Below are 24,520 nucleotides of genomic sequence, written 5' to 3' on the forward strand. Positions count from 1 at the left end.
GGTAAGTGTGGCATGTTTACGACTTCTACAAGTACGATGTAAATAAACAGAACTACACAGAATATGTTGTTGTCTGCTCTATTGAAAGATACAGTACCAACACGAGTAATATGTCAAGTAAAAGTAATACAGAAACATATCTCTAGATCTTTTTTTTTCTAAGAGTGTAGCTGCCAACATATTGTAGAACACCAGTCTTGGACGTTCAACTTGTATGCTTTTTACAAAAAAAAAGTTGAGAATCTCTTACCCTAAAAAGCCTGCTTATCGTGCAAAGGTTAAAACAATGAAGGTAAAGTTATTCTCTCTGACAATCAAAGCTTTTCTGTCGGTGTTTAATTTATTTTTTATTTTTTTATAAGTAGTGGCGTGGCAGGGGTTTTCCTTAGGGTGGGGCTTAGCAGAGTTCCAGAAAATATTGAAGTGCAAAATCAAGACGTCAATCACATTCTCTACCGAAATGCGCCTACTGCGATGTGCCAGCAGTGCTGATCCAGTGAGCCGATGGTCTCCCATAGTTGATGTAAAACTCTTAATTTGCCCAAGAGTGCTGAGGGAGTTTTTATTATTATTCAACGAATGCACCACGTTAGTTGATCCTCAGCTGATGCTCTATCCTTGCACTGTTGCACTACTAATATGTCTTTGTAGATATAATTTGTTGCAACCCTATTTCATAAAGTGATCATACGGTATAGTTATATTATTATAATAGTATTATTCAATAATAATAATAATAATAATAATAATAATAATATGAAAAGTGTAGTCAATCAGAATAAAATAAGATTCTTCTGCTGCTGGTGGCTTAAGAAGGCCCCAAGCCCTTTGCCTTTTGTTGGGATGGGGGAGGAGAGTCACAGCCCATATTCCACATCACAGATCCTGATCTGGTGCACTTCTGGGGGGGTCTAACAACTTGGGCAGTCAGCCCTCCCCCTCCCCTATTTATTGAGAACGTTTTCTGGAGGCTGTTTCTGGTTTGTGTGCATGAAACTCTTTTTGATTGTAAAAGAGACCATCAACACAGACTTGAGATTATATTTATACAGCTTTAAGGGTTCAGCAGTTTCCTGTTGTTTCTGTTCTCTTCCAGGAACAAACACGCTGACATACAGTTTCACTAAGATCTTTGGAGCTGCATGGCTGCCAGACTTTGTTATAGTGGAGATGGTGAACGATGTGCAGTTTGTGAGTTTCGACAGCAACACCATGAAGCTAAAATCCCACCACAACTGGATAGAGAAGGGTGTTAGTCAGGAAGAGTGGGAGGCACATACTTCACGTGCGTTTCACGAGCAGGATTTTTTAAGAGAGAGGCTGGGAGCTGTGATGAAGAAATTTATCCATTCAGGAGGTGAGATTAGAGAAGGACGGACATCTCTCTTCTGTCAGACACACAAACAGTGCGATGTAGATATAAACACACACACAAGCACACACCATCTGTTCTATCACTTAGATCACCACGATAATGGAAGCTAGAACTAAATTAACTATTTCTATTAAACAAACCCTCTTCTTATACTGCCTTACCTACATCAACGTTAGGTAGTCCACTATCAACCCTAATCTGAGTCATTAAACTAACATTTTTTAAGGTTTTATCTTGAATGCTCTGATGAGTGTGGGCCACCTTACCACTCTTGTACTGTAACAGAAAATCCTGTAAAATATTGTTTTGTATTGCTGACTGAAATACACTGGCAACAATATTGATAAGTCTTTGCCAGAGAACCACAAACACACATCCCAGTAGCGCTTATCTAGTGTGTTTTATAGACTTGTCCTTTGTGTGTGCACGTCAGGAGTTCACACATTCCAGAGGGTGGCTGGCTGTGAGCTGGATGACGACGGGACCTCACGGATATTTTATCAGGATGCGTACGACGGGAAGGAATTCCTTAGTTTAGATTTGGAGAGGGAGACCTGGATTGCGGCCATGCAACAGGCAGTCTTCTTCAAGCAGATTTTACAAGCCAGTAAAGCTTACATACTCAACAGTTACAAAGAGGAGTGTGTGTACTGGCTGAAGAGATACCTGGAGAAGGGGAGAAACATATTCAAGAGGAGAGGTAACAATCCCATAGCACTGTGAGCCACATTACAGAAAACTGGCTATTGAAAGCTTGCTGATACTCTAGAGGTGAGGCGACCCACAGTTGTTGTAAAGCTTTGACATCCCCCTTTCTTTCTGTTGGGAAGTTTTGATGGCTGTTTGATGGGTCCCGTCAACCTGCCTTGATTGTTGTGAGAGATGTCAGAGGTCTCGTAGGAGAAAGGCAAGATCCTGGCCCACACCTGTCCACTCATCCCCTTTAATCAATATCTAATGCTTAAGCGTGCCTGGTTTATTTAATAGGATGTTAGTATTTAGAGGCAGGGCAATCCTAACAGCACTTTGAGGACCATTGGTGCTGCATGAAACGACTTTTTGCAGAAGGTTACCTAACAAATGCATGTTCTTCTTTGGCAGTCCGACCCAAAGTGAGGCTGTTGGAGAAGAAAGCTGTTCAACCTGCAGGGTCAGAGGTCACCTGTCACGTGACAGGCTTCTACCCTCGAGATATCGAGGTGACCTGGCTGAAAGATGGGCAGGGTCCCCTGGAGGAGGGGGTGTGGAGTGGGGAGGTGCTGCCCAACCATGACGGGACCTACCAGGTTAGAAAGACCTTGACCGTGAGCCCTGAGGAGCAGGAGAGACACAGATACACCTGCCAGGTGGACCACGCCAGCCTGGGGGTGAAGATAGCGAAGGAGTGGGGTAAGACAGAGAGAGGGAGAGCTGGTACATATTGCAGGGGCTTCTATGTACAGATCTGCTTTATGGGTACCCAGTAAATTCACAATTCTAATGCCCTTGTGAGATGGTTGGCTTTATTAAAATCTAATAGCTAATAGATTTTTAAACCTCAGGTAGCACTATCTGTAAGCTGAAATGCTCCTTGCTCATTTGTCAACAGGTAGAAATCTCAATAAAACAGCTCAGTGCTGCAGGTCTGTCTTCATGGCTCCTGAGTTGCTTTGTGTTTGCTGTTGCAGGGACTGGTTCAAACACTGGGATTATCTTTAGTGTTGTGGTGTCTGCACTGCTCCTGATCACTGTTATCATCGCCGGAGTTCTGATCTTTAAGAAGAGACAAGCAGGTGAGCGAACTGGGAGCTGCTTCAGTGTTACATTTATCATAGCTCTCTATCTACTTTAAGAGAATCAGTTACAGGCATTTATTTCAATATCCCCAAAAAGATAAACGGTGATGTTAGCACAATCAGAACTGAACATTAATCCGGTTTTATTCCCTCCCAGGTGTCAAGACCCTGGACTACACAGCAGCTCAGAGTGAGTGTTTAAGATGTTTCTAATTGAAGAAATATGGCAATCTGAAATTAGAAACATGCTCTAGACTTGCATACATTTTTACCATTGTTAGTTCTGCCATGTTGCATAGTTTATTTGAGCTGCGGGTGTCATGTTTTAAACAATAGCACGTTTTTCAATAATTAAAACTTTTTTCTTTAAAGTTCCATTCCTTCCTGATATTTCAGCAGCGGAATAGAGTGATGTGTCTTCCAGATCCTCTAGTAATTCCTGAGGTACCGATCCATTCATTGTCGTTGATCAACTGATCCAATACTGATCTCCAGCACAGTCTGTAAATACTGTACACACAATCTGTTTTGAATTAACTCCTATAAATTGCTGAATGCAGCAATGACCTCGTTTGAATGGTATTCTAGCTAACGACAAGAAATTAGAACAAGCAAAGGCTGATTTATCTGGATTACTGTCTACCCACTCGGTATTGTGCTTGACTAACTGCCCCATATCTGCTGTGTTTCAGTTGCTGCGATGCTGACTGCAGAGAAAGCAGCTGAGCTTAGGAGTTTAAGAGCAATAAAGGCACTGTCTGAGGGCATTGTAGTTACACTGTGGTTGACATGAACAGCAGCATAAATGGTAATCAGATGATCTGGTCTCCAGAGTTTTAGAGAACTGTAAAATCAAGGGGATGCTGGAACCCTAAAACACTGCTGCCACCTGGAGGAGACACGGAGACATGCAAATACTGCACTGGAAAGGGGGGGGGGGGGGGGGGGGGGGGGGGGGGGACCGAGACAGCTGTCATATTCTTATAAATCCTGAAAGGTCTTCTGTATTTTATGGAGCTTGAATTGTTTTAAATGTAAATTCTTAATTACTTTTTCTATTTTTTTTTTATTATTATTTTGGCGTTTATTTTAAAATTGTGGAGGTTGTAGATTTCTGTTTTTGAGAATTACTTTGTAAATGTTTATAAAAATTATATAAATTAGAGTAAACGTAGATATCATATAATATTTGTGTAATCCTATAAACTATGAGCACTGATGAGCACTGATTAATAATAATAATAATAATAATATATAATAAATAATGTCAATGGTTTTTATTTTACATTTTACCACTTGTCTTTTAATAAAATGTTAGTATGTATGAACAGTAGTTTTATTATTAAGTCTTAATGTGTCGAACGGTAATAATATTACAGAATTACACAGCTTGCCATTACTGAATGTCTTCATGTGTTGGCAGCATTGACAACAAAACGCGGTGTTCCACCGTCGTAACTGTTTGTTTTGTAGCTGTGCTTGTAGCTCTGGTATATAGATATATATATATATATATATATTATATATTATATATATATATATATATATAGATCGTTATATCCCTTATGCATCACAAAATTTCAGGTAATATCATGTAAAACATATACAAATTTTAGTTACACTGAAGAGCGACGTTTTTTTTTTTTTCAAAGCAACACCTGCACACAGGTTGTGAACTCATGCTGTTAAACTGGTTTGCTTTCCTTGTGTAATAAACGGCAGGATGTCCTGTCGTGGGTCGCACAGCAGACGCGGTTTAGGTGTTGGTGGATGTAGAATTGTTTTCAATTCGTTGGTCGAGAATCGATGCGGAGAACGGCGAGGTCTTCTTCATCTGTGAACCAGTACGAAAACAAATAAAACTTCACTCTACAAACATATGACATGCAATATGACTTCATAGCCACATCACAGAGAAGCAATTTCTCCTAATTTAGAGAGTGAGAGCCTCTTTTTCTTTAGTATGGGCTGGGAACCCTCCACAGATAATTTACCCAACAGTGAGACTGGCAGCAGCATCCAGTTCAGTATTAATTAATTATTATCCTGGTTATTGGTAACCTAACAATGAGCCCCAATCGTCACATAATATCATTCTTTACATGCAAATAAACATGTTCCCATCCAGCTAACAGTATAGGTAGGTCATTTATTTACAAGTTCATTACAATCCAACGTAATTTCAGAAACCTGAAATTGATTAAAATTGATCTGCGAACCTCCATGGGCCGAGAACTCCTTGTCCAATCTAGCTATTGTATTGATTGAATTTGCATTGGCCAACTCTCTGAACTATAACCATGTCAACCACAACCATGTGGGGCGCTTTCATCACAGTATTTTTTAAAAACTGCATTAAGTCAGTTTGCAATAATAAAGATATAGATATTGTTTGTGACGAATTGCTATTAACTATCTTACGAGTATGTTTATGCTTGGTAATAATTAGTTAATATAAAGAAAGTACGATGAAGTGTGTGTGTGGGGGGGGGGGGGGGGGTGATTCTCAAGTCTGAGTCCGTCTTTTCAGTGAAATTGGTTTCATGTTTATAAAGACGTTTTAAAAAGAACGGGACTTATTAAAAATATATCAATGTATTATTAACATTTAAACATAAAAAGCAGCGTTGTAAAGGTCAAGCGAAAGTTTTTATTTCCTTGTTGCCATGCTTACACAATTAAAAAAGGCAGAGCTTGATTTGATTAGATTTACATTCACAAACAAGCATGTGACATTGTGTGTGTGTGTGTGCCAATATATTTAGTTTGTTGTCGACTTTCACCATGTGTGGCGTTTTGTTTGACTGGAGTTAGGAATAATAAATAAAAATATAGTGAGAGTCAATGTAAAGTCATCGTAAACCCTATAAGCAAACGTGAGTGTGTGTGTGTGAGAGAGAGAGAGAGAGAGAGAGAGAGAGAGAGAGAGAGAGAGAGAGAGAGAGAGAGAGAGAGAGAGAGAGAGAGAGAGTACGATGGTGACTGCTTTTATTCACTTTAAAAATATTTAATTAAATCTTGATGTATTGAAGTGAATAGCAGTTTTGAAATGGCTCTTGATGTGTGTTGGTGTCACTGTTTCTTTGATGAATTGAAGGCTTCTGTGGGGGGTGAACTGGATCAGCACCACCCGATATACACCCGCCCAACAAGGAACAGGACATGTGCACAAAGGCACAGCGACTGGAGCGGGTGTTGCCCATTACCCAACTAGATGAAATTAGTTTGTTATGTTAAATGAAAAATGCACTTCAACAGAGATTTGTCTTGTTTATAATATGAGCAAATAAACGGTATCGCTAATCCTGGTGTGATGTCATTACTTGTACAACGCCTCCCAGGCTTAGTGGTCCAGCGGTTAAGGAAAGAGGATTGTTACCCTGCTCAGCCACTCCCTGTGTGTGACCCTGAGCAAGTCACTTCACCTCCTTGTGCTCCGACTTTCGGATGAGACGCAAAACAGAGGTCCTATTGGAAGTGGCTCTGCAGCAGCAGCTGTGATGCATAGTTCACCCCCTGTTCTCTGTAAGTCGCTTTGGATAAAAGTGTCTGCTGAATGCCTAATCGATAATAATGAACCTGATGCATAGTCATTTCCAATTCACATCAATACCAGGGTTATAAGATATGTTATCATAAAGTAGTAAATTCATTTTCAGTGGGTTGTGACCAAGATATACCCTACAGAGGAGACTGGGCGCGAAATCCAACATTGAGCAAATGAGAGAGGACGGATAGGTCGGTTCTCTTCTGTCTGATGGTCAGTTTCACCGCCTCATGGATCAGGTGGCGAGCCAGCTCGGAGACCCGCAGGGCACACGTAGCACAGCAGCACCGCCTGCTGCTCCACAGACCTGCCGCTGTGTCTGGCCCACGGTCACCCAACTTTTCCAAAATTGTATTTTCCAAAAACATCCTCTCCCACGACACAAGCAGAGAGCATCGCTCTATGATTGCCCATTACAACTCAATAAAACACAACACGGATTGAGTGACAAGGGGTTAAAATACATTCAATTGAAGTTCTGCATCACCCTATAGAATTAACTCCCTGTGCTTCAACAAGTCGACATATTGAATTATATGCCGCTTTGAAGTTTTTCATATACTTTACGAAAAACTGACAAATCTGATATTTCATAGATCAAACATGAAATGCTGTTCTATACTATTATGGCTTCTGGTAGACCTTTGATGTGTCATTTTGTAGTTTATTGGAATAAATGAAAGATATAAATGATGTTCAAATGTATGCATTATTATTATTATTATTATTATTATTATTATTATTATTATTATTATTATTATTATTATTATTATTAATAGTGGCGTCTATAAACTCCATGACATGTTTGTAACTTTTTCATTCTTTTTTTTTCAAGATATTTCTAATAGGGTTAATCTTTATTGGTTTAATTCAATAGTTTTCCTTCTTGAACTACCCTTTGACAAATCAATGCAGAATGACTTTATCACTGTGGATACGAACATTTTACATTTATGACATAAATAAAGTACTTTTCAAAAATGTTCAGGAGTGAAAGTGATATTGTTGATGGGTGTTTTGGGGAAGTTTAAAATGAAGGCTGTCTCAGTCGTGTTGATTTGCATTGGTTGGGCGTGACAGTGCGATCTCGTTAATGTTCAGATTAATTCAGTCGCACCTTCATACCGAGCGAGCAGAACTCAAGCGACAGACAGCAGCCACTGCGCTCTCTAATAATAGGCAAGTCGTTTTCTTTCTTTCTTTCTTTCTTTCTTTCTTTCTTTATTGCCCGATGGTTCTTGTAAAAGGTGACTGATTGCAGGCCTGTCCTCTTTATTTACTTGCAATACTCATATAAAACACTGTGTTTAATAGTCACTCCACTGAAATCATCACAGTGTCAGTCCAAACATATGAACCGATGTGTCGTGACAGGGGTTGGGACGTTTTATTTCATTGTCCGACCGTCATTTGATGTAATTACATTTTAAAATCACAGTAATAAATTGGATAATATTTGAAAAAAAAAAGTGACCAGTAAAATAAAGGTCATGCAAAAGTTCTCATTTTCCTGTTGCAGTGCAAAGCACGCCTGATTTGATTAGATTTACATAAGAACATAAGAACATAAGAAAGTTTACAAACGAGAGGAGGCCATTCGGCCCCCAAAAAAAACATGCCCCAAAAGATCAGGGGAGCGTGCAACACTTTTCCCAACAGATTAGATTAATAGAAAGTCTTCTCTTTGTAACGCAGATTCTGCTGTGATGGGGGAGAGAGGGCTGCTCATCCTTCTGCTTGCGGGTGAGCTCCCTTTATTTCTGTTTGTTTTCACATTGCAGTTTTTTGCAGCTGACAAAATCATTCCAGTGTGTTCTTCTCCAATATGTGCAGTATTGCCATTACTTTGTCGCCTTTACGTTCTTCTGTGTGGAAGATGCACACATTGTGTTAGACGTGGATTTACACAGCCTTGACATGGTATGGAATCGACTCTACCAGGTGTTAGAAGGTGTCTTGAGAGATGTTAACCCATTCTGTCATTATTAGTTCATGCTATTGGTGCAGAGAGCTAGCCAGAGGATAATGAATTCGTGCTGGTTCAGCAACACACTGGTATGCTGATATACTGGTGGCCAGACTAAATCAGCAACCATGTATCCAAATCAGCCTGGCCATGTTCTGATGTGTCTTATTGATCCCAATTTAGTTTTTGTGTTTATGCGTTTTTTCAGGACTTCGCATTCGTGCTTCTGTCCCAGACAGAAAACTCGTGTTTGTGGAAACTGAGATGACCTGGTCTGAAGCTCAAAGCTACTGCAGAAATATGTACACTGACCTGGCCACTGTGAGCAACCAGGGGGTAGCAGAGCAGCTCTTAAATATCAGAGGAGCGTCTCTCAGTGATGCTGCCTGGATCGGGCTGTATCGTGATGACACGCAGAACTGGCAGTGGTCTAACAGCGATGATGTCGTTCGACTGGCGATCTTCGACTGGAAGGCAGAGCTCTTCTGTGCTTCAGTCAGTTCACAGGGAGAGTGGGAGGATAAAGACTGCTATGAGGGGAAAGCTTTCATGTGCTACAAAGGTAATAATGAAGCATCGCATGTAGGGGGAGCCTGTGTCAATTTTCAAACCATCATCTACTACAACAAATGTCTTATTTTCAGGGATATTGAACCTCCTTGTGTATAATCTAATGGCACTTTGACCTGTGACTTAAGATGTGATCATCTGACTTTTTGGTAACTGGATAATAAATAGCTAACAAGATATGGCTTCATATTGGTTAAACATGTGTTCTGTTTCATCTCTAGGCCTTTTACTAATACACACTCACACTGGGTACAGACAGCTTCTCTCAATAGAGATGGTGTGAACATTAACCCTTTCAGTGCCACATTGTTTTAACCTCTAGCCATATTAATTGTACAGATCTCTTGCTTTGAGACAACGTTCTGCAGGCTGTATTCTATGATTCTCTCAATAAAGCTGTATTTTATGTAGTGTCCAGTAGAGATAAGCCTCTTCGCTGTCTCATTGTTTTTAACCTCTGGACAAATTAAATCTTGTTCAATTTCCATATTCCATCCGATCTCTGATGACACAGCCCTTCGATTATTCCACTAAGAGTGCTTTGTTTTTGTTCACAACAACTCCCATGTCTCATTTAAAAGACTTGATCGAGGAGTTCAGAGCCACCTCACCTCTACAACTAACCCCTTTGATCTGCTGCTTGTGTTTACAGAGACCAGCAACATCACTGAGAGATACACTCTGATTGAAGAGCTGAAAACCTGGACTGAAGCTCAGCAGTACTGTAGAGAACACCACACCGACCTCGTCAGTATAAAGAGAGCCAGTGAAAATGAAGACCTAGTGAAGAAAGCGCAGGGCGTGCCCTTCTGGATAGGCTTGTTCAACGTGCCCTGGAAGTGGTCACACCAGGGTGATAACTACACATTTCACACCTGGAAAAATGGGGAACCAGACAATGCGAAAGGCATTGAGAGGTGTGTGGGGATGCTTAGTAATGGACAATGGCAGGACCACAACTGCAATGTTCTTACTCCTTTCTGGTGTTATGGTGAGGATCCCTGTTTTACGTACATCTGACTTTCAGCCCAGCTTATTGGTGTGTGTGGCGGTGTGTGTGTGTGTGTCATTAACCAATCCCATGCTTGTATTTCTTTCAGACACTGGTTCTTTTTTGATATACAACGCCTATCAGAAAACATGCGTCGATGCCATCAGTTCCAGCTCTGTACTGAGCAGTCCTTGCGTCCCCAATGCCAAATCCCAGCAGTTCAGATGGGTCTCTGGATACAGACTGCAAAGCGTCTCACTGGAACTGTGTCTGGGAGTGGAGAATAAGACCGAGGGGGTTGAAGTCCTGCTCCACCCCTGTGATGAGAAGGATGAACTGCAGCAGTGGGAATGCAGGGACGGCGATTTATTTGCAATCCAAGGAGCTGACCTATTTTTAAATTGCAGACACTTGCTTGTAAACTCTATCGTGGTGTGTAGTGAATCGGGGCATTATAGCAGATGGAGCACATATGACAAGCAGGAGAACTTGTGCTCCAGATTTTATGAAGGTACTTGCAATTTTAGCTGTGCATGTGATGGAATCTATCTCAGTTTTCTGAAATGTGCATTTTTGTGATGAGAAGAGCCTGGTAATAAACCTGTCTGAAGTGACGTCACACCCTCACAGCGTTCACCACACTGACCACATCAATATAAAGAGCGCCAGTGAAAACGATGAAATAGGGAAGAAAGTGCGGATAGGAAACCAGCCCTTGTTATTAAGAGTCTAAGAGCAGGGAGAAGCTACCCGTCATTGTTATACACAGGAGAGACGCATGCGCTTTTGGTACTAAGCCTTCTAATTGTTTTATTTTGTTAAATACTGAACCACAGATCTGGAAGAAGTCATCACTGTTCAGTCTGACTTTCAGAGCTCTGAAATATACGGGCTAGCCACTTCCCAAACACCAGACGGAGGAGAACAATCCCAGCAGCCTTCCAAGATGGGCGGCACCTCTCCTCGAGTCAGCTCCCCTGGGCACTCCAGCTCCTGGCTCTCTGGCACTTCACCCACAGGAACAGGTGAGTATCGTGCCATGGGATGCAATATAACAGCTTTCCTGAGTAGAGTAATACTTTGAGCAGTCCAAAGATGGACTCTTGACACTAATAAAGCTAGCAACCATATTTATATTGACAGCAGCATACAAACGGTTTTAATGAATACATTTCTTATTTCATTTTTTTACAGCTCCAAATCCCACAAGCCCACCTTCAACACCTGCCTCTGAAGGTACATGCAGAGTGGAGTTTAATGTCCTCATGTGTCGTGTAAGAGTTCTGTGCAACTATTCAGCAACAATTACAAGAAGACAGAAACTGTGTCTCACTACAGACCCCTCTCCTCAGCCTTGAATGCAGTCCAAGAATTGTGCTGATCAGGGCTGTGAAGCCAGCTGTTTATTTAATAAGTCATATTTCTATCTGTAGTAGAAAGCGAGAAATCACGTCTGTGATAATATTTGTGATGACAATGACCTGTAACCCAAACCACACTGCTAGCATGAAGAAATTCAGACCTAATGCAGCTGAAGCAGCACAATAGCCCAATAGCCTTTAAGATTAAATGCTAGTATTGCTGCAAACTCCAACCAAGAATTCATGACTGGCACATGAATAGCACGCACATAAAAGAAAACATTAAAGTTGCAGCTGGCTCTATTGCTGTTTCGTCTGACTTAAGTTTAAGGTGGGAGTCCATCAAAAACTTAAAAGAAAGAGTAGAGAAGGCATTTTCAGTACAGTTCAGATTCTGATCAATACTCAGAACAAATCAGCTGTTTTGGATTGGTGACTGTACATGTATTATTATTATTATTATTATTATTATTATTATTATTATTATTATTATTATTATTAGCAGGCACTCCAGTCCCTGAGGCGCTCCACCTGATCTCTCACAGTATGGTCTGGCCAGAGGCTTGGCAGTACTGCAAGGATCGCTACACTGACCTAGTGAGCCTCACAGGCCTGGCTGCACAGAACAGAGTGTCGGAGCTCGTCAGGAACAGCACTGCGTCCCGATTCTGGATCGGCCTGCACAGAACCGTCGTGTATGATAACTGGTACTGGGTTGCTGGTAAGGATAAGAGGGCCCCCCTAAACTACACTAACTGGGCCCCTGGAGAGCCCAACAATCCTTACTATGAGCACTGTGGGGAGATGGTGCTGGGGGAGGATGGTGGGGCTGAGTGGAATGATCTGTGCTGTTATGAACAGCTCCCCTTTATCTGTTTCAGTGAATAACAACACCTCTAAAAGAGTTTAGAGCAGCGGTTCTAAAACTCCCTCTAATCTGGACTCCCATTTAAATCACTTTAATCGGAAACATCTGTTTACTAATAAATTACAGACACATCTAAATCTACATATTGAAACATGAAATGCGCGTTCTTTCTGCTTTCTATAAAAGAGCCGCTGAAACGCACTGCAGCCACCGAGTATGGCAGCTCTGCCTGTGATTCGTTCATGTTAACCTTGCTGGGACCCAACCTCCACTTTGAGAACCACTGCCTTCACAGAACTCATAGCTTTCCTATACGAGCAGCACACCAGCACACTGCATAGCACTCTCGTAAGAAAATACTATGCAGCAATCTTAAAGGGATACTTTATATTATCTGCACTGGTATTTAATTTAACATCTGTTCTGTGTGATTCTCTGTTTTTGCTTAGATTTTTACTTGCCTTGCTTGTTAACTAATCCAGAAACAAATGCTTCTGAGATTACTCAAGGCTGATTGTGAGGAAGTGAGGTGGGGGAAGCGTGAAAGTGTTGCACAGGGTCCAATGCTTCTTTGTGCGCAGCGCAACAGTAATATGATTCCCCACATCACTTCCTCTCAGTCAGTCTTCAATGCTGGATATGCAGCTATTTAAAATGCAATGCCTATGAATGAACTGCCACACCCTGGTACCTGTGTTGTAGGTCACATGGTCTGATTAAATAGGTTTGGGTAGCAGCCTCTTGGATATATTGTTAAGGAGTGAAGTAGAGGGTCTGTTTGCCTAATTCCTCATTTTAAACGTTTTTCTTTTAAAATATTGTTTTAAAAAAACAAAAAATATAGAAAAGTAGTTTCTACATATTTAAGGTGGTGTGTCTCTTGTCAGGCCCTGTGTGATGTTATCAGCACCAGTATAATTGAAACACCAGGTTTGCATGCTTGTTTTGCTTCCTTGAGCTACAGACGCCATTTCGACCCCCTGTTGCTGCAGGTAGACGCAGGACTGTGCCTGTTTAGTGCACTGTAGCGTGACAGAAAGAATGGACTGAATGAGAGGGAGGGGAAGCTTGTGTGCCTGCCGGCTTGCAGCTGACTATAGGGAATGTAAACGAACTGGACAGCGAACAGGGCCTGGCTTCTGATGACGCAGATTGCCCCTCATGCTAATCTGTTGAGGAATGTAGTAAAGAGACACGCTGTGACGATAGTTTTGTATGCTGTATCTTATCTCCCTATTTGTATTGTTTGATTATTATAAACTAAATAAAGATTTGAATTCTCTGTCTTTTTTTTGTGTCCTGATTAAATCTAATTAGAACAAAACACATTTAGCCTATCTTCAAGAACTTCTCAAACCGTTTTTTAATCCAGATAATTGAATTCCATTGCCACAGGGCAGGGACACTTACTTTAATTGAATGTGCTTAATTTGACCTTTTTTCTTTGTTTTCAGCTCTTAGACAGTTGCAGATTTCAAGTTATCTATAACATTTTATAACTAACTTGAACTCTGTAACTTTTTAGGACCCGAGAGCAATTAAAAAGTTCTAATTAAGCAAATTAGCGACCACTGTCAGGGGATACTGCCTAATAAACACATTTGGGTTGTACTGCCACGTACTGTCTCAGATAAGATATTTAGCTGACAGATGAAACTAGAGCCCTATCAATCCAGAGATGGCAGACAGAGGAGGAGATGTGACACCTTTCATTGGACTAACTCAACAATAATTAATCACAAGCTTTCAAGGCCTCAAAGGTCTCTTCAGCTGAAAGTAGGAGAGATATACTGATGTAATTTGAGTCGGTTTTGCATTGAGGGCTCAGGTTTGGCATCCCTGTTAGCACTGGCAGCACGCATTGTCGAAGACTTTCATCTTGAGGGTAGTTTCCCTTTCAGAATCGCGCTTAATCTTCCAAAACCACTCCAGCCCATTTTTGCTCTTCTATTGATTCTGGTTCTCCGCTGCCAAAACTAACTGTCCTAAGTATACCTAGTTATTGATCAAGCTTGATTTTTAAAAATCTTCTATTTTCAGGGCGTTTAGGTCAACAGCCCATTCTTCAGCTGTTTTACACCTTTTTTTTTTTTTGCCCAAAACGTCATGAAAATACATATATATATATATATATATATATATATATATTAAAACACCTTTTGTGTGCAATTTTTCAAAACCATTTATACATAATCTTTCCATGTGGGATAATTGTTTTAAAAAATAACGCATTTCTGAACGTATAGGAGTGTTTTTTAGTGTTTTTTATTTGTATGGTTTCTGCAGATAGACTCTTATCCACACCCCTAACACGTAAAACCAGTCAAAAACGTGTCTACTGTGACCTCGTACCAGCTGAGCACGATGTTACCTGTTGCCAGAGAGACGGTTTCCATGGTGTCGACGCTCCACACAAACAGATAGAGAGACAGACAGACAGACAGACAGACAGATCATTGCAATAATGCGTTTAATTATTAGGGTGAAAAATGTTCAGCTTGTAAACCGGTAGACTCGAATTAGTTAACCAATGCTGTTTAAAAGAAAGAAAACAAACAAAAAAAAAAAGATTGAACAGAATTTGCAAATGCGGCGTGCCTTTGTTGTTTTCTAATTGCAGAAACAACCGTGAAACTGCAGAAAATGTCGCTGTAGAAATTAAAAGCGCTAATGTGACATTGCAATACGTGATCAAGCGCGACATCAGTTTTATTTTAATTGTTTTTTTGTATATATATTTGTACTGAGTGATAATAAGTGAAGCTTTATTAAGTAATGGTGCATATGCATATACTTTATGGTGACATACGAATTTAACAGAGCTTGTATTTAATTCAACTACCTGCTAAGATCACGTAAGTTATTACTCTCTGCTTGGTTTTAATTATATCGTCTTAGGTTCGCTTCTGTTGTTATAGAAATCTAAACGAATACGCATAATTTCAATATTAAATGAAAATGACTGATAAACTTTTGCTTGAAATCAGGAATGAGAGTTATTTATAATTGTACAATATAGACCTGCTATACAAATCAGGTAACAAATCAATTAAAAATTAAATAAATAAATCAACAAACATTTAGCAATTACAAAAAATAATAAACTACATGACTGCTGAACTAACCATATAAAGTAGTAATAATAATAAATTATAATAAATAATAAATAATAATAACAATAAACAATAAAAATAAATAATAATAATAATAATAATAATAATAATAATAATAATAATAATAATAATAATAATAATAATTGGTAGTACAAGAATATATATTTTTTAAAAAATGCCCTTAAAAAATATTCCACCGGCGACGGTTACAATTGGTCCCGAATCGTGGCGTGATGTCACCCTAAACACCATAAGACTGTCCGACCGGTTAGTGAAGACTTTAGCCCCGTGTAGGTCCCGGTCCAGGAATGGCAGCTCTAGCAGCAGCCCGGTCATTCAACTCGGAGAAGAACCACGAAACATCGAGGCTCGGAATCAGCAACTCGGACCTCGAAATAGCGATCTCAGTCAACCCCATGGAAAGTGGACCAACAGATCTGAAGCTGAAAGCGGGGTGGAAAAAGCAGGAGCTTGCAAATACAGGTCTGCATCTGCACCGCAGCATAATTTACATGTAAGTGTTTGTAAATTGAATTCTATCAGATTGTGAAGTGTGTGGGTGGCTGTGGAGTTTGTATGTTCTCCCCCTGTGTGGCTCCGACTCACCGCTAGCCTGTAAAGGATTAGGCAGCTTTTCTTCAAGCTGTACACTAAATGAATTAATTGGAATAATGAAGCTTCTAATTAGCATGTGCGTTTCCAGGTGAAAGCAGGAGACACCCCCCCTTCGTTCCTGCGGGTTCACCTAGCAGAACGCAGCTCCCACCTCGCCCGATCTTACACGAGGGCCATCCGCGCGCTGGTCACTGAGCTGAGGCTGCAGGCTGTCCACACCAACGACGAAGCCAAGAGGCTGCTGCGCGGTCGAGAGGCCCTGGAGAAGAGCCTGGCGGGCCTGCGCAAAGACCTGATGCTCAACAAGAGCAGTGTGGACACCAGGAGGCTCAGACCGGCGCCCAGGGAGAGGGTGAGGCCGAGTGTTTACTTTGAAATGCAGTGTGTTTACTTTCAACTCCATTACTAAATTAAAGTCTGGTTTAACTCCCGTTCTGCCATTATAATTAACACTAGGCTCTAATTTTGATGCAGTCGATATATGTTGAAATAAAATGTCTACACTCTCCAAAAGCCATGAAATGCAAACCTTGTGCTGTATACATGATGCATGACCTGTATTGGGATTGGGAGAGGGGCCTCATATTTTTCTACTGGTCTAATGGCTCTGACAGGTGATCACAGTGTACAAGTAAACAGGTATGAAATAGAAAGTTTTTCTTTTCCTGGCTGTAGGTGCGCGATGGTGCCGACTGTCTTCTGGAAGCAGAGAGAAAGCTGTTGATTGATCTGAAATCAGAACTGGAAATACGACTCAAAATGACAAGACACCAGCTTGAGGTAAGTAGCCTGCCTGCCTTGCCTGGCTCCCTGCCTCCCTGCCTTGCCTGGCTTCCTGCCCCCCTGCCTGCCTGGCTCCCTGCCTCCCTGCCTCCCTGCCTGCCTGCCTCCCTGCCTGCCTGCCTCCCTGACTGCCTGGCTCCCTCCCTGTCTCCCTGCCTGCCTGCCTGCCTGCCTGCCTGCTGCCTGCCTGCCTGCCTGCCTGCCTGCCTGCCTGCCTGGCTCCCTGCCTGCCCTGCCTGCCTGCCTGTTCAGTTATTTGTGATTTCCTGTCTTTTTTTAAAAGCCCCATACTGATCGGCATGGTTCTTTCAGTATTATCAGATGTTCTCCACTGCTGCTGCTGCTACCCAACACACGTTACACAGTGTACCCACAGACACAATCTGTGCCAAGCACAGTTAGGGATTCCAAACTCTAGCTGTTATCCCCTGCATACAACATACAGCTCCATTCTTTAAACTGCAGCTTTTGCCATTTATAATAATAAGCTATTTCTCTATGTATTACTATAATCATTTTGCACAGTTTGATCCCCAACAGCAGGGAATGCAAAAATGAGAACTAACTAAGCCACTTTTCAAAAAGATGTATGATATTCATAGTTGCAGTGAGTTATACTGAAAAATAAATACAAGTTGGCAGAGATATCTGTATTAGTATTTTAAAGATTAGTTTATTTACTTTTGAGTATGGTTGACTATGCTTCTGAAGCGGTCTGCAAGTTTCTAGTGCAAAGTTTGTATGCAGATCTGCACCATTGAAAGACATTTAAAAATGAAATATTTCTCCGTTTTCTAATGGGTTGTTACTGGGACAGATTGTAGTTTTGGTCTGTTGAGTTTGTCTTGGAAACACGAGTGCTGTCCGGTTAGGTGCTGTGCTCCTGTCGGAAGGTTCTGCTGGAGTGTGCTGCAGAGAGGTCCAGGGTTCTTGACCTGTTCCCCAATTCTTTTGCGGACTGGACTCGGAGCCACAGCTGCAGCCCTACCTCTCCAACCCCCTCCCCTTCCCCTTCACCTTCTCAGAGGAGAGAGCTCCCGAGGGCCAGCCCTGTAACACCCTGCACTCCAGGTACACACTCAAGGGCGTCTCTATTGCTAAAACTCTTATTGCATGCTGTTATGCACGATGAAATGGTGTATAACTTCCTTTCACTACGAGGGTCTCAGATCAGATGGATCAGGTCAGTGACAATAGGCTTATTCATAAGGAGTAAGATGGCCTAGCCTTGGTGTTTTATTGCAGGATTTTCAATGTCAGAACGCCACTAGACTATTAGACGGAGTCTGTAACAGTTAGATTGAACTTCATGGGGAAAGGCAGTTTTAAGGGGTCTGCAGTACTGATCCTGTGATGCATTTAGAGTTCTCATAGTGCTCACTCATCCGTCCTCTTTCCATGAAACAAAAAGCTTACAAGAGAAAGAACGACGGGGCTACAGATTTCAACATTCCCCTTAACACTTTGTCAACCAGTCTGAAAAACTGAGGTACAATAATACTACTTAATGATAATACCAGTCCCTTGAAATTTGTGCTGTATGCTTCAACCAAAAAGTGTGTGCCACCCTCCAAAAAGAAGGTGACCTGACTGTTACTGAGGAGCTAGAACTGACGGAATCATATCTCTCTCTCGCCCTCTCTCACACCATCTCTCCCTCCTCTCTCAGAATGCCAGGAGGCGCTGCAGGCCGCTCGGATAGCTTGCCTCCAGTCTAGAGCTCTGTGCCGAGAGGTGAAGGAAGCGGTTGATCAGGCCGTGTCTCTTGGATTCACCGCACACAAAGCCACCAACGACGGCCTCACACAGAAGATAGCTGAGACTGTTAACCTCACAGTATGGGAGCTCTGCCCTATTTAGTTCCTGTAGCTTTCCTCCTCTCCTGTTTTACTTGATTTATACACAATTGGGTCCATTTTAGTGATTTGGCGGTGTTGCTAAAGGTTGCGTAGCCTTCACTGCACAGTCTCAAATTGTGAAAGAAACATGATATTACAAAGAGTTTCATTTAACCCTTTGCGGTCCTGTGTCGGACCAGGTCCGACATTACAATGTTCCCTTTCCAGACCCTGTCCGACATCATCAAAAAGACAAAAAGACAGATAGGAGCCGAGAAAAGGGGCATGTTTGAGCAATACAGATAGCCCCATGCACCACAGGGATAACACTAACACAAGCAAGGGAGATAGCTGCTTCTGCATCCAGCGCTCAAAGAATATGACATTTGCAGGGCTTTTTGAGATGTTATAGTAATAGAATAATGACTTGGGTCTCGTTATTGAGGAGTTTGGTGATAAAACGAGTGATCAGGAGAGGATTTATCAGTATGCACGTCTATAAAGAGGTATGTGGAAAACACAGCGAATAAGGGGTGGAGCTTGGCTGGAAACAGTGCGTGTAAAAAATATACAGTGCGTGTGAAAATAAATCGGACCTAACGCGCCTGACAAGCACTGAATAAATGGACCGCTGAGGGTTAAAACATCTGGTATTGCACAAAGAAAGTGCTCAGTTTGCTTGCCTTGCCTGCCAGGAATTCTCTTACACATCCTTTCACCTTTTGGGGGGGGGTCAAGCGTGTCTACTGGCTACAAAGCATGTCAGTTGTTGAGGGAAGCAGCTGATTGGTTACTGACAGCAGGTGGGGGGGACAGATTCACTCTCCAGGTGAAATGACCATAAAAACTACGAGAGCATTTTAAATTAAGGTCTGCAAACAGAGCTTTCTTTTCACGTACTTGTAGCGCTAGATCTCGCATGGATCCCATTCGAAAGCGCGTATTTGTGACCTGCGGGGCGGCACGTGTACAGAATGACATTGTCGCCTCCGATCGCGGCCCAGCCCATGAATGGAGCGCTCTGTGCTTGTGTGTTTCAGCAACACCTACAGGTGAGTTCAGGGGAGGCCCGGGTTGCGATCCAGAGAGCCCAGCGCTGGTACGATGAGAACAAGCACTCGGAGGGGCGGGTCCTGGTGAGTGTTGCTCTGTATATAGAAAAGAAGAGATTCAAATGTAATCAAGCTTGCTTATAGACCTGCACATAATTGTATGGAAAAGCACAGCCAGGGGGAAAAAAAAAACTAACAAAAAATTCACCCAAAGATCACTGTTCGTTCATAAGCAGCAATGAGATGATTAAACATATTTTGTCCTCGACACAATTAAAAAACAGGCCCATTGCTTTTTTTTATTATTTGTTAATAGATAAAAAGCTACAGTAGAATCCAATGCTTTATTATTTTGAATGAACACATCCTTACAAAGTTGTAGCAACTGTGCGATTACAAATGCTGCCTACAGTAAATGTGTCAGCTGTTGCAATAACACGGTACACAGCTATTGCCATGTCTATGTATACTGGGCAACTTCGGAAGGGTGTGTTCATTGAAATAATAAAGCATTTGATTCTACTGGGGCTTCGTTCTTGAGTGATCAAGCTGCGGAGTTGAATGCTGTCTCATGCCTGTTTCTTCCTCCCTCACAGGGTCCGGTCTCCAGCGCTGACTTGCTGACTAGAGAGCGCCTTGACCGGCCGCAGGTCCAGGTCTATCAGAGACACCCCGGGACTCAGCTGCCTGAGGCCACTGTCATCGTACAGGTCAGTGGTTTTGAAAGTATCCGGAATGTATGTTAGTGACATTCATTTATTTCCTTATTTTTATTTTATAGATACAAGCAACCGTGTTGCTCAAACAAAATAAAATGTTGGTGTTGTTTCCCAAACTCGCCACAAGGGGGAAAGCTCTTGTATATCAATAGTAAAATAAATCGCATCAGGAATTCTTATTATCAGAACTCTATGCCACCTAGCATGGTCCAGTGTTGTGTAATACTCTTTAAAAAGACACCTGCAAAAACCGAAGGCATTTCAATGAGTAATGAACTACCGTGCTATGAAAAAACCAAATGTCCGACTCATTGCATCTCGTTAGCAGCAGCAATGAGCAATCAGACCATTGCAACGCAACTATCTGCAAGGAAGCTCGCACGAATGTAGAAAGTGAGACTTTCTGGTTAGACGCTGGTTAGCACTAATCTTGTGCTAATGTTTTGGAGATGACATTAGGTTATTCAAGATTAATGCTAAGTGGGATCTGTGAAACCAGCTATTTGCCTCCCATTAATGATGCAAAAAGACCTTTTGTGGAATTAACTTGAAGCATATTTTAATGGTCTTCAATAAAAATTGAAAAACAAGTGAATGACACGTGGGCGAGATTTTATTCTGCCTTCAAACGCAAGTGATGTGTAATTCCCTACTCCTGCCACAGGGTTGCGCTGCCCTCCGACAGTCTCTGCTGAACAGCAGCCAGGACCTGGGCCTGCTGCACCTCACTCGCCTACAGCTGGAGGAGAACATGCAGGGGAAGAGGGCAGCGGCCAGGCTGGACTCCAGTATCACCAGGCTTCGCCGGAGGAATGCTGACCACCGCTGGACCGTGCCCCACCTCAAATAAAAACCTGCTTCGTTTAACAGTGTGTCCTGCGTGTGGCGTGTTTAAAATAAGGTCTGTGCTAATCAGAGGGGTTTTGATTGATTTTGAATTTGGAGGAATCGCCTCCCCGTTGAGAGTGTAGGACCCTAAGTATTGAAGTTGATAGAGTGTGTTACTTTGGCTTTGCCTGTGCAGTGTGGTGTACTTTGTCAGAGAGAATGCAGCTGGACCTTGATGACTGTCCACTGTGTTTACATTCCCGAACACCTCCCTTTAAAACCTGTTTGCCCTGAGGTAAGGCTACACCTAACAGTAGAGGATGTAATTCATCTTCAATCTCTCTTCTAGCTCAATATATAAAAAAAGACATAGTCATGCATAGTCAATTGCAGTGTTAATTTCTGCACTTCACACAATGAATGATTTAATGCGGTTTTTTTTTTTCAATTCTGTTTTTTGTGGGGTACACTTTTGATGACCAACCTCCTAAAATTAATTATTCATGAGCTGCTCTTTCTTAGCCAGTCAAGGGGAGTGGGAGGAGCTGAATCCTTAGCCCCGCCTTTCTCTGACATCTTGAAGCGTGCAGTGTTTCTAACCAGTATTATGGAGAGTGCTGTGTATTTGAATATATATGAATCAGCGAATTGGTATTGTAATTACAATCATATTATTATACTAAACTGTTTTTAAATTGCATCATATTATGGGATTTGTTTTGCCATATAATAAAGCTAATTTGATTGACACGAATGTGTGTTTTATTGTGTCTATTTTATTTTGTAAGCTTACTCTATAAGGATCGCAGTGTACACCAGTGTTAATATAAAGATGATATTTGGCTAATTAATGTAAACTTTAAAAAAGCGTAACGTGCCCCACGTTCCCCGATTGGTATAATTGTGCCTCATCAAAGATGACAACGACTTTAGCTTCATCACGTTAGCAAGCGTTGCCTTTAGCAAAGATGGCGCCTGTTTCGGCTTCACCCTCCCTTGCGCGCATGCTCATTGCCCTCAATTCCGCCGCCGGATGCGAGCTCTGCCCCTGCCTATGAGGCTGTGAAACCCCGTGCGGTGCCCTCTTTCCTCGCTGATACTGTCGAGACGGACAGGCTGGCAAGTGAGTCCGAGAGATAAACTTTAAAAGAAACTTTAAAATAAACGAGCAGGACCGGCAGTGTTTGTGGTGTTTGCAACAACGAAAATATGCCACGGAGCAAAATGTGTTGATTCTAGACACCGGCCACATCAACACAGTATAAATGGTGTATTTATGTTTTTACAATGTAGGCACAGAGTCGCTTAAGTTGAAGGCGCTTGCGGTTCGCCCCACGTGTGGCGGTGTTTTGTCTCAATTTTTAAAGTAATTTCAGTGGGTTGTGTTTTTTTTTTTTTTTTTTGTATCGTCACGGCTGCTAGATGAATCTCGCTTCCCTAACCCGGGGCTTGCTTTTGGGTGAAGGCAGCGCTCCACGTTGCGTGTTTGCAAACAGCCTGTGATAATATATTAATAGTGAATACATGACCGTTATGGGTAATAGTCGGTGATTTGTGTGCGTGGTTGCAAAGTACGCGACCTCCCAGTGTTGTTGTCGCTGTGTCTATGCCAATGAAGTTATAGAAAGTTATAAAAAAAGGGAATTGCATTTTGTTGTGGAACCCGAAGAAGATTTCTGTGTAACAGCACGGTCTGTACGCATTGAGGGAACACGCCGTGCCTGTGGCTTTAATAGCCATATGGTTGCAGCTTTTACACTGGCCTGTATTACAAACCACATGCCGAATCATTGAGCAAAACATGTTTTGCGTGCGATCTGTATTATATTAAGCACCGGAGGCGTTTTTATGAATTGCAACTGTTCATTTACGGAATGTACACTAGTGTGGCTTTTTAAAGCTTCTTTGTGAAAGCTGGGAGTCTGCTTTTTAAATACCTCCCTGGGTATCGGGGTGGGAGGGAGGCGTGTGGAGGAGATACAGAATCAACGTCCCAGCTACTTTTTACCGCAAAATGAACTATGAACTTATCCAGTCCATGTGTGTTATAGTTGGTTGAATACAAAGTATATGCATTTCAACAAAGTAGATCGTTATTGGTGGTTGCTCATAATACAGCTTTGGAGTATTGATGCATTTAAAAGTAGGAGTCAGTTGCATGATTAAAATTATTTGTTTACCAGGCTTGTTACTGTAATCATCTGGCACATTTGCCTCAACATCCATGCTCCAAATCTGCACCAGTATCATTGCCCGCGATGCTGCCTCTGTGAGCGAGACTAGAGTCACATCCCGACACTGTCTCGTTGTCCTGGTGTGCTAGAGTCCTCGCAGATCAAACTCTGTGCTTATTCATTGGCTGAGGCGACACTAGCCCAGCCAGTCACCAGCTCGGAGACACTCGCCTCCTGTTTCCCATGCAGGGGATGACCTCCTGTGTGTGATTTCTTCTGTGTGATTTTTCTGGTGGCTGATGTGGGCTGTTTCTCTTGCTGCAGGATGACAGAGTGGGAAAACGCCCCAGCTGCTGTGGCTGAATCGCCCGAGATCAAGCTCTTTGGGAAATGGAGCACTGATGATGTGCAGATCAACGACATCTCCCTGCAGGTACCCTGTGCCCCTCTTATTGTCAACAATTAATCATGTAACCAAGAGGAAAGCAGGAGGCAGGATCCTGCGATGTTCACACGCCAACTTTTTTTGCCACAGGAGACTCCAGCTCCCTCGAGTTAAACATAGTTTATGCAAGTCCCAGCGTAATCCCATTACGATTGCACTTGCTCTGAAAAGTGATCTCCAGTCATTTGAAAAATATTGTAACCCAATTAAATGATATAAATAGCATTGGGAAGACCCGTCCCCCAGTTCTGCCCCATTGAAGCAGAAATCCTATTTGTTAGTATCTTGATTAGGCAACGCTGGCTGTACTATATTCATGCTCCAAGCAGTTGATATTCAGATATGAAATATTAAGTATTATAAATCTTAAAACCCTGCAACATTGTCTAAAAAAAAAAAATAGGGGTGTGAGCGAGACTAGAGTCACATCCCGACACTGTCTCGTTGTCCTGGTGTGCTAGAGTCCTCGCAGATCAAACTCTCTGCTTATTCATTGGCTG

At 42.0% G+C, this 24,520-nt stretch overlaps 2 protein-coding genes, 1 non-coding gene and 1 pseudogene across 3 annotated transcripts; all 4 read left to right on the forward strand.

Annotated features, from left to right (window-relative positions):
• The first annotated feature begins 110 nt into the window (after window positions 1–110).
• On the forward strand, window positions 111–10,957 carry LOC121304177 (major histocompatibility complex class I-related gene protein-like). Its single transcript, XM_041235145.1, has 9 exons — window positions 111–117; window positions 1,097–1,357; window positions 1,809–2,075; window positions 2,477–2,764; window positions 3,043–3,147; window positions 3,308–3,340; window positions 8,872–9,225; window positions 9,886–10,150; window positions 10,855–10,957. Exons 1-9 carry the CDS (start codon window positions 111–113, stop codon window positions 10,955–10,957), a joined length of 1,683 nt encoding a protein of 560 aa, XP_041091079.1.
• Window positions 10,958–15,681: 4,724 nt separating this feature from the next.
• ccdc105 (coiled-coil domain containing 105) lies at window positions 15,682–22,137 on the forward strand. The gene is made up of 8 exons (XM_041235441.1): window positions 15,682–16,080; window positions 16,270–16,533; window positions 16,857–16,961; window positions 17,837–18,035; window positions 18,634–18,800; window positions 19,843–19,938; window positions 20,451–20,564; window positions 21,238–22,137. Exons 1-8 carry the CDS (start codon window positions 15,742–15,744, stop codon window positions 21,421–21,423), a joined length of 1,470 nt encoding a protein of 489 aa, XP_041091375.1. The 5' UTR covers window positions 15,682–15,741; the 3' UTR covers window positions 21,424–22,137.
• Window positions 22,138–23,673: 1,536 nt separating this feature from the next.
• LOC121304445 lies at window positions 23,674–23,804 on the forward strand. Its single transcript, XR_005947955.1, has one exon. It is a non-coding gene; the product is annotated as a small nucleolar RNA SNORA3/SNORA45 family (small nucleolar RNA).
• A 626-nt stretch (window positions 23,805–24,430) lies between these two features.
• LOC121304442 lies at window positions 24,431–24,516 on the forward strand (annotated as a pseudogene).
• Window positions 24,517–24,520: the final 4 nt, after the last annotated feature.

Source organism: Polyodon spathula, chromosome 37 (genome assembly GCF_017654505.1).
Source record: "Polyodon spathula isolate WHYD16114869_AA chromosome 37, ASM1765450v1, whole genome shotgun sequence".
Taxonomy (NCBI): domain Eukaryota; kingdom Metazoa; phylum Chordata; class Actinopteri; order Acipenseriformes; family Polyodontidae; genus Polyodon; species Polyodon spathula.